General features: G+C 46.3%; 2 protein-coding genes across 5 annotated transcripts; both read right to left on the bottom strand.

The window, feature by feature from the left end:
• Positions 1 to 706: 706 nt before the first annotated feature.
• LOC118791148 (ceramide-1-phosphate transfer protein-like) lies at positions 707 to 3476 on the bottom strand. The gene is given in 5 exon segments (XM_036548426.1): positions 707 to 1283; positions 1764 to 1882; positions 1884 to 1901; positions 2622 to 2692; positions 3446 to 3476. Coding segments are annotated over 5 exon segments (816 nt in total).
• Positions 3477 to 5976: 2500 nt separating this feature from the next.
• On the bottom strand, positions 5977 to 14139 carry LOC118791618 (proline-rich protein 36-like). Of its 4 annotated transcripts, none has more exons than XM_036549043.1 (7): positions 14073 to 14139; positions 13752 to 13872; positions 12221 to 12285; positions 9070 to 9262; positions 8094 to 8285; positions 7513 to 7631; positions 5977 to 6405 (listed from the first exon to the last, which is right to left on the bottom strand). In XM_036549043.1, the coding sequence occupies exons 3-7, from the start codon at positions 12233 to 12235 to the stop codon at positions 6277 to 6279; spliced, it is 648 nt and encodes a 215-aa protein (XP_036404936.1). In that variant the 5' UTR covers positions 12236 to 12285; positions 13752 to 13872; positions 14073 to 14139; the 3' UTR covers positions 5977 to 6276. The 4 variants fall into 4 exon arrangements, with proteins under 4 accessions (XP_036404936.1, XP_036404937.1, XP_036404938.1 ...); XM_036549044.1 differs by having other exon boundaries at positions 9070 to 9259; positions 14048 to 14132; XM_036549045.1 differs by having other exon boundaries at positions 7513 to 7628; positions 14048 to 14132.
• Positions 14140 to 16966: the final 2827 nt, after the last annotated feature.

Below are 16966 nucleotides of genomic sequence, written 5' to 3' on the forward strand. Positions count from 1 at the left end.
TACAGTATTGAGTTACACTGTATCTCACTGTGTTGTAGAATAGTGTATTCTCATGGTATTGTGTGTCTGGTGGGATGCTTTTTAAATTACAGTAAAGCAGGTCCTGTGTAGTATGTTGTTGATTATTGTAGCATGGTGTGTGTGTGTGTGTGTGTGTGTGTCTGCGTGTGTGTATGTGTGTGTGCGCACATGTGGGTGTGGGATTTTCTGTAATTTAGCGTGAAGCTGCTCCTGTGAGGTATGCTGTAGTTTACTATGTGTGTATGTGTGTGGGGGTGTTGTGTAATTCAGTGCAAAGCAGCTTTTGTTGTGTTGTATGTTGTAGTTCAGTGTTTCTCAACCCTCTCCTGGAGTACCCCCTGCCCTGCATGTTTTAGATCTCACCCTGCTCCAACACAGCTGATTCAAATGATCAGTTTGTTATTAAGCAGCTTCAGGAGTTCATAACGAGTTGATCATTTGAATCAGCTGTGTGGGAGCAAGGAGAGATCTAAAACATGCAGGGCAGGGGGTACTCCAGGAGAGGGTTGAGAACCACTGTTGTAGTTAATCATATTGCAGCACCATATGAGTGTTTTGCTCTGTGGATGATATTACAATGAAGCAACTCACTGCTGCACATACACAGCAGTGACTGTGATGTTGCTGGGCTACATTCTCTCACTTCGCTTGTTCAGTAGTGCATTTACCCTCCCCTTTAAAGCCCCTATGGCAGTTCAAGCATGCCGTGCTCCTCCAGCGCCCCCTGGGTCCTGCTGTACACCTCTTCGATGGCCCTCACCACTCTGTCCAGCACGGGCCCCGCCTCCTGGTGGCTCTGCACGCACACCAGCTGGAAGAACGTGTCCCACTCCGGCATGGCCAGGAAGGCGAGCTCGGCCGCCTGGCGGAGGAGCCAGGGGTGGTGGGGCGCCAGGGCCCGCCCGTAGGCCTCGCGGCAGAGCTCGGAGGGGCTCTGCGGCCGCCCCCCTGCGCCGGGCTCCTCCCCCATGCCCCGGAGGAAGAGCTGGAGCCACAGCAGGGCGCGGTGCAGCCGCAGCAGGGTGCGGCAGCCAGACCCCGTCTGCCGGCGGAAGTCTACCGCGCCCCGCGCCAGCTCCCACCGCATCATGGAGCGCACCGACGTGTAGGGCCCCCCCACAGGGCCGCCGTCCTCGCCTTTCTCCCCGCCCGTCTCCGCCCGTCCCTCCCAGTCCTGTCGGGCCAGCCCGCGCAGCAGGGACACTTTGCTCTTGACCTTTTGAGAGAAGAACTCCACCACGGGGCCCAGTGATTCCATGAACCTGCGGGTGGGGTGGGGTGGGGGGTGGGGGGGGGGGGGGTGGGGTGGCTGGTCAGCGGCCGGGACATGGAGGGTGAGGCGCCACGCTTCATGGCACAGCTTTAATCAGCTTTCAGAGCCTCTGCCCCTGACCCACTGCGGCCTGCCTCGTCCCAGCCTGCTGATCACGCTGCTTATGAGCCATCTCTCTAATAACCTCAGTTCACCTCATTCTGTGGAAGCCCTGCACAGAGGACTCTCAGATACATCCTAAGGGTTTATCTGTTCATTGCAGCTCTGGAGGTCACAGTTTTCTGGTAAGAAGGGAGAAACACTCCCTTGCTCAATGTACACAGTGTACTACTTGGAATCACCGTAGTCTCTTGTAATGTGACTCTAATCAGAGGAGGTATTTCAAATTTTGAAAGATATTTTGATGAAACGATGTGTGACCATTGAAAGAGAAAGGCGATCACTGTACAGTGCTTTATGGCGGTCTCACTTGATTAGCTCGTCCCAGCTGGACAGGTACGGCTGCAGCAGGACGTCCGGCCCAGGCCCCAGGGCAGAGTGCAGGTGGAACAGCAGCTGGGAAACCTGGAACCTCTGGCCCGGGCACTCACTCAACAGGAGGCCGTCTCTGTGAATACGGTCTCTGTGGATACGGTCTTTGTGTATGCCGTCCCTGTCGCCATCCTTTTCGCCAGCCACAGCAGGAGGGATGTGCTGAGGAGAGACGGAGCAGGAGACCAGGGGCCGGAGAGAGTGCGAAGGGGGAGAGGTGAATGAACAATGGGAGATATATCGAGCAAAGAGATGTTAACTGTGGCTCTGTCAGCATGTCTACAGTGTCACAGTGACACTAAACTTTACTTCACTGTATTGGTCTCTGTTGCCATGGATACAGTGCACTACACATTATTTCACTATGCTGGCAGCTACTGCCATGGAGACAGTGCCTGACACTACACACTCCCTCACTGCGTTGGTTGCTGTCGCTATAGATACAGTGTCCATCTGTGTGGAGCCTGTCTCCTTCTGTGTCTGTGGATGTGAATATTTCACTTACTGAGAGAGAAACATGCTATCTCTGCCACTGTGGATGGTGGGACAGAACAGTCTCCTTATTTCTCTCTTTCTCTCTCTCTCTATCCCCAGGTTCTCAGCGTCAAACCATACTGCAGGGACAGGAACTATAAGCTCCTTTCTCTGTCCTTCTCTCTCCCTCTGTCTGAAATTCCCCATTACCTGCAACTCTGCCACACCATTGGGCCCCGAGTGCAGGCATGCCCCCCCCCCCCCCCCCTTTTCCCCCCTTTCCTCAAACTCCACTGCCACGCCCAATCCGCTTCCCCCTCACCTGTGGCTCTGGAGAGTAGACGCTAAGGCAGGGGCGCCAGGAAGACTCACAGGCCTGCGGGTTCCCCTCCGCTAAGGTAGGAAGCCAGAGAGCGGGTCACACAGCACTCACAGACAGTCAGTCTGACCTTCCCACACTCAACTTCAACTTCAACTTCAACTTCAACTCAACACAACAGGCCTTGCGGGCATAACAAGGTATTCAGAGTTTCTGCACACAAGCAATACAATTATGGACAACACACACTAACAAACGTAAAATATTAACAACAAAATATGTGATAACAGTTATTTTAATAAAATATGTTGTGATGAATAAGGAAATCCAAAAAATTAATGTGATGTTATAGATCACATTGTGTTTCATCTGTAGCTATACAGTGTATAGCTGTACACTGTGTCATACTGACCAATACTCTCTGACACTGTGGTACATACATCCCTTTCCCTATATATACACACACTGTATTCCCATACACACACACACACACACACACACACACACACACAGTGTATCCCTATGCACACAAACACATACTCACACAGCCCAACAGAGAGAGCCTCACACTTAAATATAGACACAGGTACTCAGGTAATCAAGACACATATACACAGTGTTGCTCTGCCCTAAATGACACATATGCACAGACACACATGGAGGTGGCAAACTGTTACCCATTCACTCACAGAGAAACTGTATGGGTTTAGAATCTCCATACACCGGTTCAGCAGCAAATTAAGGATACTCACGGAGCCACAGAGAGCCGAGGAGGAGGAGCAAAGCAAAGAAGGCCACAGGAAGCAGGAACTGGCACAGAAATCTACTTCCCAGTGGGGTGCTGCCCTTAAACCCCATGGTGACCCCTCTGTCCCCTCTGTCCCCTCTCTCACATACACCTCTGTCCTCCCTGGCACTTTAGTCACTCCCTCTATAAAGCTTCTCCCTCATTCTGCCTCCCTCTGTTTTCTCCCTTTTCCTGCTTCGGCCTCTCCCTGATGGTATTCCTTCATGCTCCCCGCCCTCAGGTTAAAGGTACAGGTGCTGTCCCTACATTGGCCCTCCTCACTTCCCGTGAAAGCCACGCCCACAGGGACGCCTTCTTTCTCCTTTCCACTGCCACATCCCGGCTTCTCTCACAATCTTCCCTCTTTTATCTTTAATCCCTCTATCCTCCTCTCCTCTCCTTCTCTCTCTCCTTTCTTTCCCCCTCCTCTGTGTCGTCTCTTATTCCTGTTCCACACACGGCCTTTCTTATTGTCTCCTCCAGAACAGCTCAATGCGGCAGGTTTGTGTGTGCTTCTATCTCAGGGTCCAGGGTTTAGCTACAGTAAATCAGCGTTGACCTGATAAGGCTAAAAGAAAAAGCAGAAGCCCTATGTCCTGTCACACCCCCTCCCTCAAATTCATCACTGGCAGTCAAAACTCTTTGAAGAGCTGGCTCTTTTAACTGACAGGTTGCTAGTTCATTTCCTGCATGGGACACTTCTATTGTACCCATCAGACACCAAAGCTGGATTGCTCCTGTAAGTGCCCAGCTTTATAGATGTAAACTACCTCAGTCAGTCTGGTTACCAAATAGGTAAAGTCCGAGGCCATAGCTAGTCCATAAATTCCCCTTCAGCCTGTCAACGTGGAACATCTGGGAAGCCACTTATAAACCATATCCTGGCAGCAGTATGTGCTGCGGACCATAACCCTCCAGCTCCACACCTTTCATGCCTTATCGTGACCACTACGGGACAGGTGGACCCCTATCCAGTCAGGGGCCAAGGAGCACGATCAGGCCTCTGAACCGTACCCTTGGCCATACAGCGCTCGCAACCCCCTCCCAATTCCTTCGACCCACTGAACCAATTCTCTGCTGTGCCGCGTGCTTCCGTAACAGAGTTCACTGTGCACCCATACACACTGGAGAGGGCAGTCCACTGGTCTCAGTTCAGTCTCGCATAACTCTGGCATAGAGAAATGCACTAAACCACTGACCCAGGCGCACTGTGCCAGTCGCATGACGTAACGGTTGAGGCTATGGACTCTGGACCAGCCTTTTGTGTATTCAAGTCCCAGGTGGAAGCCTTGCGCAAGACATTTTACCAGTGTAAATTTCCTGTAAGCCTGGCTGTGAATTACTCCAATAGTCAGATATTTACTCAGCTATATGAATGCTTCACACGTTGTCACATCAGAGAAGAAATAAGAAATGCCATATTGGACAGAATCTGTACAGTAAATAAATACAGCTATGAATCCATACCCCCCCATTCAACAGGATTCATCCACACTATCCGTCTGGAATCAGTATGCTGACAAATGAGCCTTAATAGCAATATCTTTCCCAATCAAATATGCCTTTGATGTTACATCAACTCTGTCACGACCCCACCTAGGGTGAGGTGCAACATAAAATAAAACGTGTGGAAATGGAGGGTGGAACAGCGCAAGAGCGGGAGCAGACACACAAACAGTAGTCTACGTCCCAGGACGTAACAACTCACATAACGTAATACATTAACCGAGAAATATGGCTGAAATTAAACTAAACCTATTAAGCTCTGTGTGGTGTATCAGTGTGAATCAAATTCAATTTCAAATCTCTGCTCAGTGATCATCAAAACAAGAACTCATTCATTCATATTATCATGATAAGTGCTCATTTCTTCTCTTGTGGGGGATTTCCAGGACAGACTGAAAGGAAAGATCTCGGTGATTAAATACTACACCTGATATGCTATCTGAGTAGTTATTTAGGGGGCGTTCTGTGGGATTTGAGTAGTTTGTTGGCAGGAGCCAAGAAGAGAACAAAAGGTCTGACTTTATCAGTTTCAAATAGTCGGGACTCTTGACATGGAACAGTTAGGTAATCTCAGCTCACACACACATACACACGTATATACTCACACGCACACACACACACACACACACACACACATATGCACACATATGTATAATAAATTAAGCGTTCTGATACCTGAGTGGAATTTTTGTGTATTAACGACCATGTTCATGGATTGGCCTGACCCTGCTGCAAATACAGCTACAGGTCATTTTGTTCTCCTTTTTTACTCTCTATACAGAGAGAAATCTTTTCAAGTCATACAGCTGAAACAGAGATAAATAGGTGTGTCTACCAGATCCACTGGACGCAGGTGGTTTACGACCATGACTGTCTATGGGGATATACAAATTTGTTTCAGACACACTGAATGCGGCATATAGGGCATATTCTTCATATTTTCTCCTTGGATCCCTGATATTCCCAATCTATCTTTTGAGCTGGGCCCTGCCAATGGTGTGTCTTGCAGAGTCTGTGATCTATTTCAAGTAAAGGAATATGACAGATGAAGACACATTGTGCTTGTTAATACGTTTATTATTGAGAGGAGTGTATAAAATCCACTGAAATTAAACATTTTTCTCTTCCCGTAAGCCAATTGCCACCTCAGATTGGGTGCTAGCTCCAGGCTTGTGTCACCTCCTAATGTGGCACGGGTTTACCTTATAAAACCTTGAATGGCAGTGTTTTGTTTATACTTTGCTGTAACTGGCATTGAATCAGGGTGAATAATGGACACACTGACTGGATGATAAAATGGCAGAAAAAAGCCTGGGGAGTGTAACTGATTGGCTCGCTGAAACACTGACCAACTCCCACCCTGCTCTAACGCTGTGTCCCATTGGCCACCTGCCCACTGCCTGCCTCCTCTCTCCTCCCGTTGGCCCGGGTGTTTGGTGGAAGATGGGGCCCCAATTGGCCAGCAGAGTCTGAACCGTGGGCGGGACCTCGAGCCTGGGACACAGACACAGAGAGAAATGTATGGACAAGGACATTACTGGCGAGTTTGTCTCTGAATCTCTGTTTTCCTCCCAAAACATCCTCCTTTGAAGTGTACTGCTGCTCCCACAGATGAATCCCATACAGAAATCTCCTCCCACCTGAAGACTACTTTGTATTTCTAATGGAGTAACTTTCCTCCACACAGCCTTAACTCTGTCCCAGACCAGTGCTAAGGAGTATCGCTAAACCCTCTCCTGCCCACATACAGCCTTAACTCTGTCCCAGATCAGCACTGCAGAGTATCTCTCAGCTCTCCACTACCCACATACAGCCTTAACTCTGTCCCACATCAGTACTGCAGAGTATCTCTCAGCTCTTCACTACACACATACAGCCTTAACTCTGTCCCAGATCAGTACTGCAGAGTATCTCTCAGCTCTCCCCTACCCACATACAGCCTTAACTCTGTCCCAGATCAATGCTAAAGAGTAACTCCTAACCCTCCCCCACCCACATACGGCCTTAACGCTGTCCCAGCTCAGCACTAAGGAGTATCTCTTAACCCTGCCCCTCCCCCACAAGGCCTGATCTCTATCCCAGATCAGCACAGAGGGGTAATAGAGACCTGTACCCCAGGTGACCCTACACCTGAAACCCCTCACAGATGTCAGGTGTGCCACACGATATGGGCCTCCTGTGGAGCAGGTCTGACGTCCCCTCAGCTTTATCTGGGGGCAGTGTAGTGTGGAAGTCTTACCCCACCGCACCCCATACCCCCCGCACCCCTGACCCCTCCTTTTAACTGCTCTGTTTCCATCAAACCTCAAACAACCTTCCAACAACCTCCTCCCTGCCAATATCTGCAGTATCTGTTAATGTATGCAAACACAACTATGAAAAGGAGGGTTACAGTAGTGTATGCACTCCTGACTACTGGACATGATAGTTAGAAATAATAATAATAATTATTATTATTGTTGTTGTTGTTGTTGTTGTTGTTGTTCTTGTTATTATTGTTGTTCTTCTTCTTCTTGTTATTATTAGCCATGTTTCCTCCTGCCCTGTCCACCACCTCCACTCCATGTCATCCCCTCCATTACCCATAAGCCCTTTCCTTACCACTCGCCCTCTGCCGGAGAAGATGGTGGTGAGGCTGCTGTGGGGCTTTACGTGCCTGAGGGGCCGAGACTGTTTCAGCTCTGACAGCAGCTCCGGACTGCTGAGGGAAAGACCTCCTGCTGGGGGAGGAAGAGAAAGGAGGAGGAGAAGAGATGACAAGGAGACAAGGAGACAAGGAGCAGAAGGGGGAAGGGGGAAGAGGGGAGGAGGGGAGGAGAAAGTAGGAGAGGGAGAGCAAGACCGAAGGTGATGAGGAGAGAAGCAGAAGTAGGGGAAGAAAGAGGAGAGAAAGAAAGGGAACATGAGGAGAGAAGAAGGAAAGAGTAAGTGAGGAGAGAAGAGGGGAGACGAGGGGAGAGGAGGAGGAGGTGAGGCAGGGGAATTCCCGTCATTACTACATACAACAGCACCGAACTGAGAAAGACATTCCAGGACATACACACTGACTGACTGGACATCATTGTTGCAAAAAGAGCATCAAGAGAGAACACTTCACAGTGATAAGACAATGCACACATAGACAGCACTGCAGGCGACCTCAAACCTCCACGCCCAGAGGAGTGACAGACAGGCTGACTCACTGTCCTGTGTGGGAGAGAATGTCACGGGGCTGGCGACGGGCGTGGCTGGAGGGGAGGTGGGCGAGGTCGGGGACGCGGCCGGGGATGCAGCCAGGGAGACGGGGCGCTCGGGGGACGACTCCTGGGGACGCCGGCGTGCTTGACTTTGTGCCAACTCTTCCAGTAGCTGGGGACTGGCAATGGAGAGGGGCTCTGTGGGAGAGATTGGGAGACATCACCCTAGAAAAATTACTTTTATCATTAGTTAATGTTTTCCCCTCAAAATGTTTTTTTAATCATTTTATGCACCCTGGAATTGCAGTAAAGCTCATTTGAATTTGAATTTTGGGATGAAGGTGAGGAGGAATGGTCCTTTTTATTACCATGTATTTATTTCTTTACTTGCCAGATGCCCTTGACTTCCCCCACACCAACTTACAGAGCATTCAACAGCACTGAATACAAATAGCAAAATAAGCAGGTTCAGTAAAGCCAGTAGCATAACGCACAACTACAGAAACATCCTGAGGCCACACAGAGCGAATGGACAGGCACTGAGCAGAAAATACAAACTCAAGTACAAATGACCAACCATGACAAACTCAAACAGGAACTGCAATTACTTTTTGCTGCCATGGTGACTGCAAGCGAAAACCTACCAACAGTCAAAGAGCGCTTAAGCAAAAATAACATTATTTTTTATTGTGTTACAATGATTTCTCATCTGCGCTTCTTCCTTGGGCGGTACTGTAGCTTGTGCGGTCACACCAGAAAGGGACTTTTGACTGTTAAATTGACTACAGGAGGGAAAAGGAGTTTAATGTTCAAAATGAGTTTAATGTCCACTGTTCAATCATTAGTCATTCAGCTGTTTCAGAAAGCTGCCTGGTGGTCTATTCGGTCACTGAGCTGTGTGAGACATGTGACGTAGTCACACACTTGTACCCATTACATACCCTGCGGGCACATATGGTGCCAAAAAGTAAGGGAAGCTTACGCTGCGTTTTTGGGAGGGTGCAACTGGGAGAGACACTGTTTTGTGAGGGTGACGCGGGTGGCTTGGGGGAGGCGGAGGGCGAAACGGGCAGCTCAGCTGGTGGCATTTTGGGGGGGGTCTTCTCTTGCGGGGAGGGGAGGTGGGTGTTCATCGGAATGATGAGGACCTCCGGCAGTCTGGCTGGAGGAGTCTGCTGGGAAAGGAGAGGAAGGAAAGGAGAAAGAGAGGCAGAGAGAGGGAACAGGGAGAGGGAAACGGAGAGGTTGGGTGAAAGTCAATCGTATTACCTGACATCGCCGTTCATTCGATATCTGTCTTGAGTGAGGAAGGAGACGGGGGAAGGAAAGTGGGGATGGACGCACAAACTTGATATTACAACTGTTAATATTTGATTACGAAAAGGCTGTGTGGAGAATAGGGGAGAGTATACGTTTACTGGCCGCTGCTGTCGGTACGTGACACAAAGACCTGGGCAAGCAGAAGAGGAGACAGCAAGGTGAGGCACAGGGAGATAGCTGGAGGAAAGTTACAAGGGTGACAGCAAGAGTGGTGAAACAGATACCCTAGCTCTAAGATTACAAAATGCTTCCCCCTTGTGGTCAATCCCGAGTATTACAATTTCCTTTGCCCTCAATGGATCTCTTCCAGGAAAAATGCCCTGCTCTAGCTGCTTGCAGGGACTATGCAGCAGAATTCCAAGACACTTGCTAAAGATCTTTTTCTTTCTGTCCCCCACACGGTGCATCATAGCCTGGGTGACTGCTATACACAGGGAGTAAACGGCGTAAGCTATCGACAGCTAGCTACAGCTAGACCATCTGGGAAGAGAAGTGCAGGCAATTTGGATGCTAGTTTGGTGTTAAAGACGAGGGGGGAGGGAGTGTTGCAGAGCTGCGCTTTTGAGCCACTTATTAAGCCAAAGAAAGCTAAGAGCAAAAATAGAGTGGCGGGAAGACAGCCAGCTGAGTTCCACTGCCGCTGAGGATGCCAGCATAACCCAAGTCGGAGGACTGAATGGCATCTGATCCATACTGGTGCAACCCACAGCTATTCACTGTGCAAACTGGCTGAATTTGCACAGGTACACCTGACCTTGGAACATTCTGGCACATATCCAGGTTCTTTGGCTCTGTGTGTCATTTCAAGTCATCCATGCTGAAGCCGGCAGGAAAAATGAAGAGGGATGTACATGCGAAGCAGGTGAAGTGAACAGACAAACCCTTCACAGGTGTTTTGCTTCTATTGGCTACTGCTGTCATATTCAGATTCCGGATCATTCCAGTTCAAGCTGCAGCGGTGAAATAATTGTGGAGCCTGCGGTTTGTTGATAGCTTCTTTTGGTACGTGTTTCACCTGTCTGAATCAACCCACTTGTTTGAACAAATCAAGGGTTTCATATTAGGTCATTGTGTGTCTCCGACCCTCTCTACCTCACCTACTGTGTGATGAGTGTTCTGGCACAAAATGGCTGCCGGTGCATCACTCAGGTAGGTGCTACACATTAGTGGTGGTTGAAAAGAGCTCTCAACCATTACATTACATTAATGTCATTTAGCAGATGCTGTTATCCAGAGCGACTTACATAGGTTACAGTTCTGTCCGTTTACAGAACTGAATACTTACTAAGGCAATTCTGAGTTAAGTACCTTGCCCAAGGGTACTATATCAGTGCCTCAGTAGGGAATCAAACCAACAATCTTTCAATTATAAGCCCTTCTTACCACTATGCCACAATGCCACCCACACCCCCGTTCCTTTCACTGTGCACATTGAGAACCTTGAAAGGTGCTATATAAAAGTAATCCATTATTATTGTTATTATTAGTAGTAGCAGTAGTATTAGTAGTAGTAGTAATAGTTGTAGTAGTAAGTAGTAGTAGTAGCATTGGTATTATTATTATTATTATTATTATTATTATTATGATTATTATTAATACAGATACTCTGTTCTCCACCTGCACACCTCCTAGCTGCCCACCCTTCCATCAAGGACCCAGCTATGTCCGCACCTCCACTTCCAACAAACACAGCTTGTTACTGCAGTGCTACTCCCCTGTGGAATTCAAAATTCCTTCAATGCTGTTCTAGCACATACATCCAAGCTCTTAAGTTCCTCCATTTTGATTTGGTTATCAAAATATGTTTGCAACTGACAGTGTCTGTGAGGACTAAGCTGGTCCGAGACAAATGTACTGAAGTATATATGTTTTCTTCCAATACTGAATCCGACTCAGTCCAGTTTTTTCCACAGGACCCATACCTTTTAAATGGAGATGTGTGTGGATGAGCCATCATTCCTTTCTCTGGATTACCAGCTTGCTTCCATGTTGGTCTGTGTTGTCACTTTAGTCCATTCCATTCAATTCACTTTGTCGAAACTGAACGCCATAACAAGTTGCTCCCAGATGTGAACAAAACCCTAACATTTACCTGGCTTTATCCTAACACATACCAACTGGTGATTGGGATTCACTTTTAGGGTCTCAAGAGAATACAAAATACAACAATGTTCAGTGACTGACCATCTTGGCACTGGAGGGGATGAAAGTGTTTTTGGTTGTTCAGTTTGACCAGATGCTTGTAGGAGAGGATTCGGAGACAGAACTAAACAATAAAATAAACTTATCCTGACCAAGTGTTCTGAACAACCAAGAATTGGTCCTGTGTTCACAGTCGACTGTCCTGATTCTGCACTTACATTATATTACATGACTGTCATTTAGCAGGTGCTCTTTAGCAGTGCCCCCGTGGGGAATTGAATCAGGAACTTTTTGTTTAGGAGCCCTACTCCTTACCACTATGCTACACTGCCACCCATTATTATGGCTTTGCTCCCCAATTAAATCCTTTAGCAAACAGCACCAATCTGCTTTCTGCATGGTTCCACAAGGCTGACACTGCAGGGGTGAACTGGGGTGGCTACCTTGCAATGCCATCCCATTTTGGCCTAAGTGAGGGTGCACTTGCACCTTCAACTTGCCTCCCCTCCCAGAAATCACAACAAGCACCGATCCTGGATCAATGATAGGGGAAAGCGGGAATATGTGAGGGCATGGATATCCCGTGAATGGAATTCTGGGATGAGCGGGTTTGATCCTGCAAGTCTTGCAACAGGAAAACAGGGTTCAAGTTCTCTCTGTTGTTACTATACCTCATTTGACTCCATAGCGTGCTCAAGGAGGCCTGGCCAATGGCGGTGAAGATTGGAGGTCCAAACTGTTGTAAAGAGGAGGGACGATGTGATCACTCACCCACCCATGTCATAAAAACATTCTCACAACATTCTAGTGTAACCCAACAAGCACATAAATAATATTATCATAACATTCCAGTGTAGCCCTGCAAGTACATAAATAACACTGTCAAAACATTCTAGTGAATCCTAAATAGCACATAAATAATATTGTCACAACATTCTTACGTAACCCAATTACCACATAAATAACATTGTGACAGCATTCTTGTACGGCCTAGCTAGCACACGAATAACACTGCCACACAGTTCCTTCATCACAGCATTCTCGCAACGTTGCAGCAGCGTTAGGAGAATGGACCAAGGGCTCCCACTTGCACACTGAAAATTAGTTCTCATTAAAAAAAAAATCCCCAGATATTTGCATTAACATTTATTCATTTGGCAGATGCTTTTATGCAAAGCGACTTACAACTGAGGCAGAGTAAAAAACAAACAAAAGCCATATATGGAGTCAATAATATTAGAACTGCTGCATGACCAAGTTTCAATATTTGGCCAGACAAAGTACAAGCTAGCTGGTAGAGACACAAGTGCATTAAACAGACAAGGCGATACTCTTCTTGTGTCTGTCTCTTGAAATAATTAGCTGCCATTTTACTCCCCTGCAAGCTCTCTGCATTATCCATTTCAATTTCACAGAATATATAATAATAATAATAATAATAATAATAAAGTTGTAGGTCATTTTTTTTCTTTTTTTCACTTTAGGATAGAGCTGATGTCTGTTTTCATCACATGACCAGCGGTCGGATGTGGAGTTTCCTTTTATTGCCAAGGTGGACATATCCATTTCACTATGTATTAATAGAGCTTTGAAGACCGTGGAATTCACCGAAATAAGCTTCGGTTACAGTCACACAAAACCTCAGCCGGGGCTGCCGCGATGACGAAAACAAGCATATTGCGTGCATGCTTCCACTGATCACACTGGAGTGATCTAGACTTGGTAAGCTTACTGAGTGATATTATAGATGTGCAGGAGGAATACCTTCCCTTTGCAGTCACAGTGTACCAATAATGAGTGGTGCTCCATTAGAGAGAGTTCACTAATAATTTTCCTTCAAGAGACTGTGACGTAGGCAACTGTACGAGCGCGGCACACAGCGGTCAAATCAAGCATAGCAGCAAATGCGCGTTACAGATTAATGGGCATGTTTAAAGCTCGACAGAACTTCGACACACTTCAGCACTGTAAATGTATTTGAATAGAGTTAGTTAATGTATCATTAGTGAATACTAAACTAAATGAATAAATAAATGAAAATAATAGTGTAGGTTGTAACCTGTTAGGCCAAAAGGACGCCGAATGATGTACGACACTGCGACTTTATCATGACAGATGTTCAAACAAAAAATATATCACTATTAAAAATGAGGAAAGTAAAAATGTGTAACGGAAAACAATCGTGCAGCTCTGAAAACTCACCACTGTGACTCCTCCGAGGGGAGAGGGAGACTAAACCCGACTCTGAACCCGGGTGCCCAGTACGTGACACTTGCGTTTACTGTACGTCCTGTCACCCTTCTTTTAGTCACGACGTCGAAATCTGCGGAGTAAGTCACAGATTAGTTACAGAACATGCGGATTTATGTCGGCCGTGTACCGTATGCGCGTGTTTGTGTAGGCTATTTCTGCGCCCTCCGTCTCCTTGGATTTTTTTTTTTTTTTAGTAAATCCATGTATTTAGCCAACCCGACACCTAGTTGCAAAGAGTTGCTTACGGATTCACATTACGGGTTTGCTTACGGGTTTCTTCTTTTCTTCTGTCTTTGTTTGCTTCATCCTCTACCTCGGTGTTATGCCCGAGATCCAGTGTTATTCTGAATTAATTATTGACGTCGTTTTTATGGCCCCAGCAGTCCAGAGGTTGTTGCCCTTGGTAACAACTTGAGAAAAAAGTCATATTCAGCGCAGCCGCTTATTGCATAGAGCAGAGTGATATTTATTGCACGCCGGTAAACTAATAGGCTATGCATTGTCGACGTGTGCAACCTGTTAAGTTCCGTTAGGAGAAAAGTGTGGTGGTTTACCGGTTCATAGACAGGTGCACAGTATCTTAAACACTCTCCACGGACATGTTGACAAACACCCCCATTGTAAAGGCCGGATTACGGAGGAAAAAAACAGCAGCCAGTCAGCTAATCAGTAAATACCGGTAGCCACAAAGTTTTGGGTCAAATAAGTGGGTCGAACGTTTTATTCATTTTCAAGCTGGTAGGCTATTTGTATAGTAGCACACCCCCGCAAGTTATGAGACGGTGCACTTGCAATTGCCTTGCAAGATGTTGAATCCGTCTGCTAGATATTGTTTTTGTCGGACTTGACCCTGCTTTTCACGATTTTTTTCTGCCTCGCTAGCAATGTAGCACTTGCCGTAGGCTTATGTTGTACCTCTACATAAAGTCAGAGGAAACATGAATTGCTGGAGGATAAAGGCGCGGGTTTGTTCCTCTTTTGTGGCTGTTGTTTATAAGGAAAGTAAAAAGGACCTACATTGTAAAGGGTGAACATAGCAAACTGTCTTGTCAGACCTCAACAACACAAGCTTTTGTTTTTAATTCCTAGTTGTGTCGACAGGATGCAAACTCGCAAGAAACATGAAAATCTCTTTACAAAGATGTTAACTGAAAGTGTCACGTAATTAGCAAATGATGAATGATTGCAAAATATAACAGTAGATCCTTTTTAAGTTTTAATGTGCTGTCTACCCACACTCGGTGCCAGGAGAAAATACAGAAGGGTGCAATTGCAGTCCACTGGGGTGCACAAAAAGTCATAAATACTAAGTAATAGTAATAAATACATCAGGATATAAGGAGACAACTGGGGGCATACTGAGGTCTGTCATGGGGTGCAATTTACCCCTAGCACCCCCATAACACCGGGCCTGTGTCCACCTGCCCAAAATGGTGTCTGATTTCCAATACAGCAGATTTATAGAGAGAGGCAGCTTCCAGTCCAAACCTTCTCACCTGTGGTCACCTCACCTTCATTCCACAAGTATGTGATTCATAGGATGTCTGAGGACAGGCATCCAGGACCCAGAATGTCTAAAATAGATTAAATCGGAGCCATGTTAACTATGAGAAAATAATCATGATCATGGGAATGCTTTAATACATCATTGTGATCCATGGCTGCCTCTCTCTCTCTCTCTCTATCTATCTATCTACCTATCTATCTCTACATAATATTATGTAAAACACAATATATGTACGTGTAACAGGCCTAGCCTATGTAGCTATATAGGCCTGGATTGCCCTGCAGTGAATTTAAAATGGGAACCAATGCGGTAATAGGATTCACTTCCATGATTAAAACAAATAGTGAATCGTTTAGATTAATAATTTGTCATTATCCTCTCTCTTTCATGTGGAAAAATGTGCTTTCATGTGTCGTAGCCTATACAGATCTGGCTGGACGAGTTACCAGGTTTCAGCTGTCAGTCATTTTTTTCAGTATTTGCCAATAGATGTCGCTCTCACCTCATAAAAATTGCGATTTATTTAGCGCGAATTGAAAAAACGACACGCGAAATTCACAAACTCCCACAATAAAGTCTTATGATGCACATGTCGATATCAGGATATTAAGAATTTTTCATTGAACAAGAAGTGGCCCATGATGGCACGTTAGTTTTATTGACTGATCATTCACTAACATGTTGCCTGTCAGATGTAACAATATCTATCCCCGATAAGAGGTTTGCCAAAAGGTAACTTTTGGTCAAAATTACCGGATTTTTTTCAGAATAATTCGGGATTACCCTTTCCAGAATAATTTTATCCTGTAAAGATGTGGTCGGTGGGTGTAGCCTAAATGGACCAGTGTTGGCGTTATCGTAGATGATGTTAATGTGGAATAATTGTGCTGTGAACGTAGCCAGTTAGACGTTTATTATTTACAACACAAATTATTATTTACAACACAAATCTTACAGCTAGGCAGCCCTAAGTAGAAAGTGTTTAAGCATAACATTATATTTTCTTTACTGCTGACTATTTTCTGTGTCCACATAACTAGCTGTTCTCACTCCTTGTCTTAATGAACACAGATAAAGCACGTTGCTACGTCCGAATCTTTTTTTTTTTCTTGTCATTACATGAAATATTAGGAAAAAAATATTTGGAGGTGAAATAACTGGCTAGGTAATTACGCGCAAAGTATTTGGTGCAGTTTTCTGTGTTTCTGTCCTCATCCGAAGAGACGTTCTACGCGCAAGGGGAGGAACTTCCGGATTGACAAAAGTTGTCAACAGTTTAGCGATCGAGCTGGATGGAGAAAGATAAACATGTAGCTGGCTGGCTTTGCTTGTGCTCCCCAAAAGAGCGTAGACACTGGGGGAGGAAGGAAGCAAACCCAAGTCAAGGATAAGGAGGAGAGAAAAGAGGGAAACGGGGATCAAGTCTGTCGAAAATCGCAACATGTATATTCTATCTGCTTAAGTAATTGCAGTCAAAAACAAGGCGTTCAGCTATCCAGCTAGATAGCTCGTTAGCTACTTCTCAACAGATCGCAAACAGTTAATTCTGATTTTATCGGTTGATTTTTGGGGGGGGCTGTGTGGGTGGCTAGCAGGCTAGCTAGCACCTCTAGGGTAACGCGGTACACGGAATATTTTACTACAAGACCCCCCTCGA

Source organism: Megalops cyprinoides, chromosome 16, assembly GCF_013368585.1.
Source record: "Megalops cyprinoides isolate fMegCyp1 chromosome 16, fMegCyp1.pri, whole genome shotgun sequence".
NCBI lineage: Eukaryota > Metazoa > Chordata > Actinopteri > Elopiformes > Megalopidae > Megalops > Megalops cyprinoides.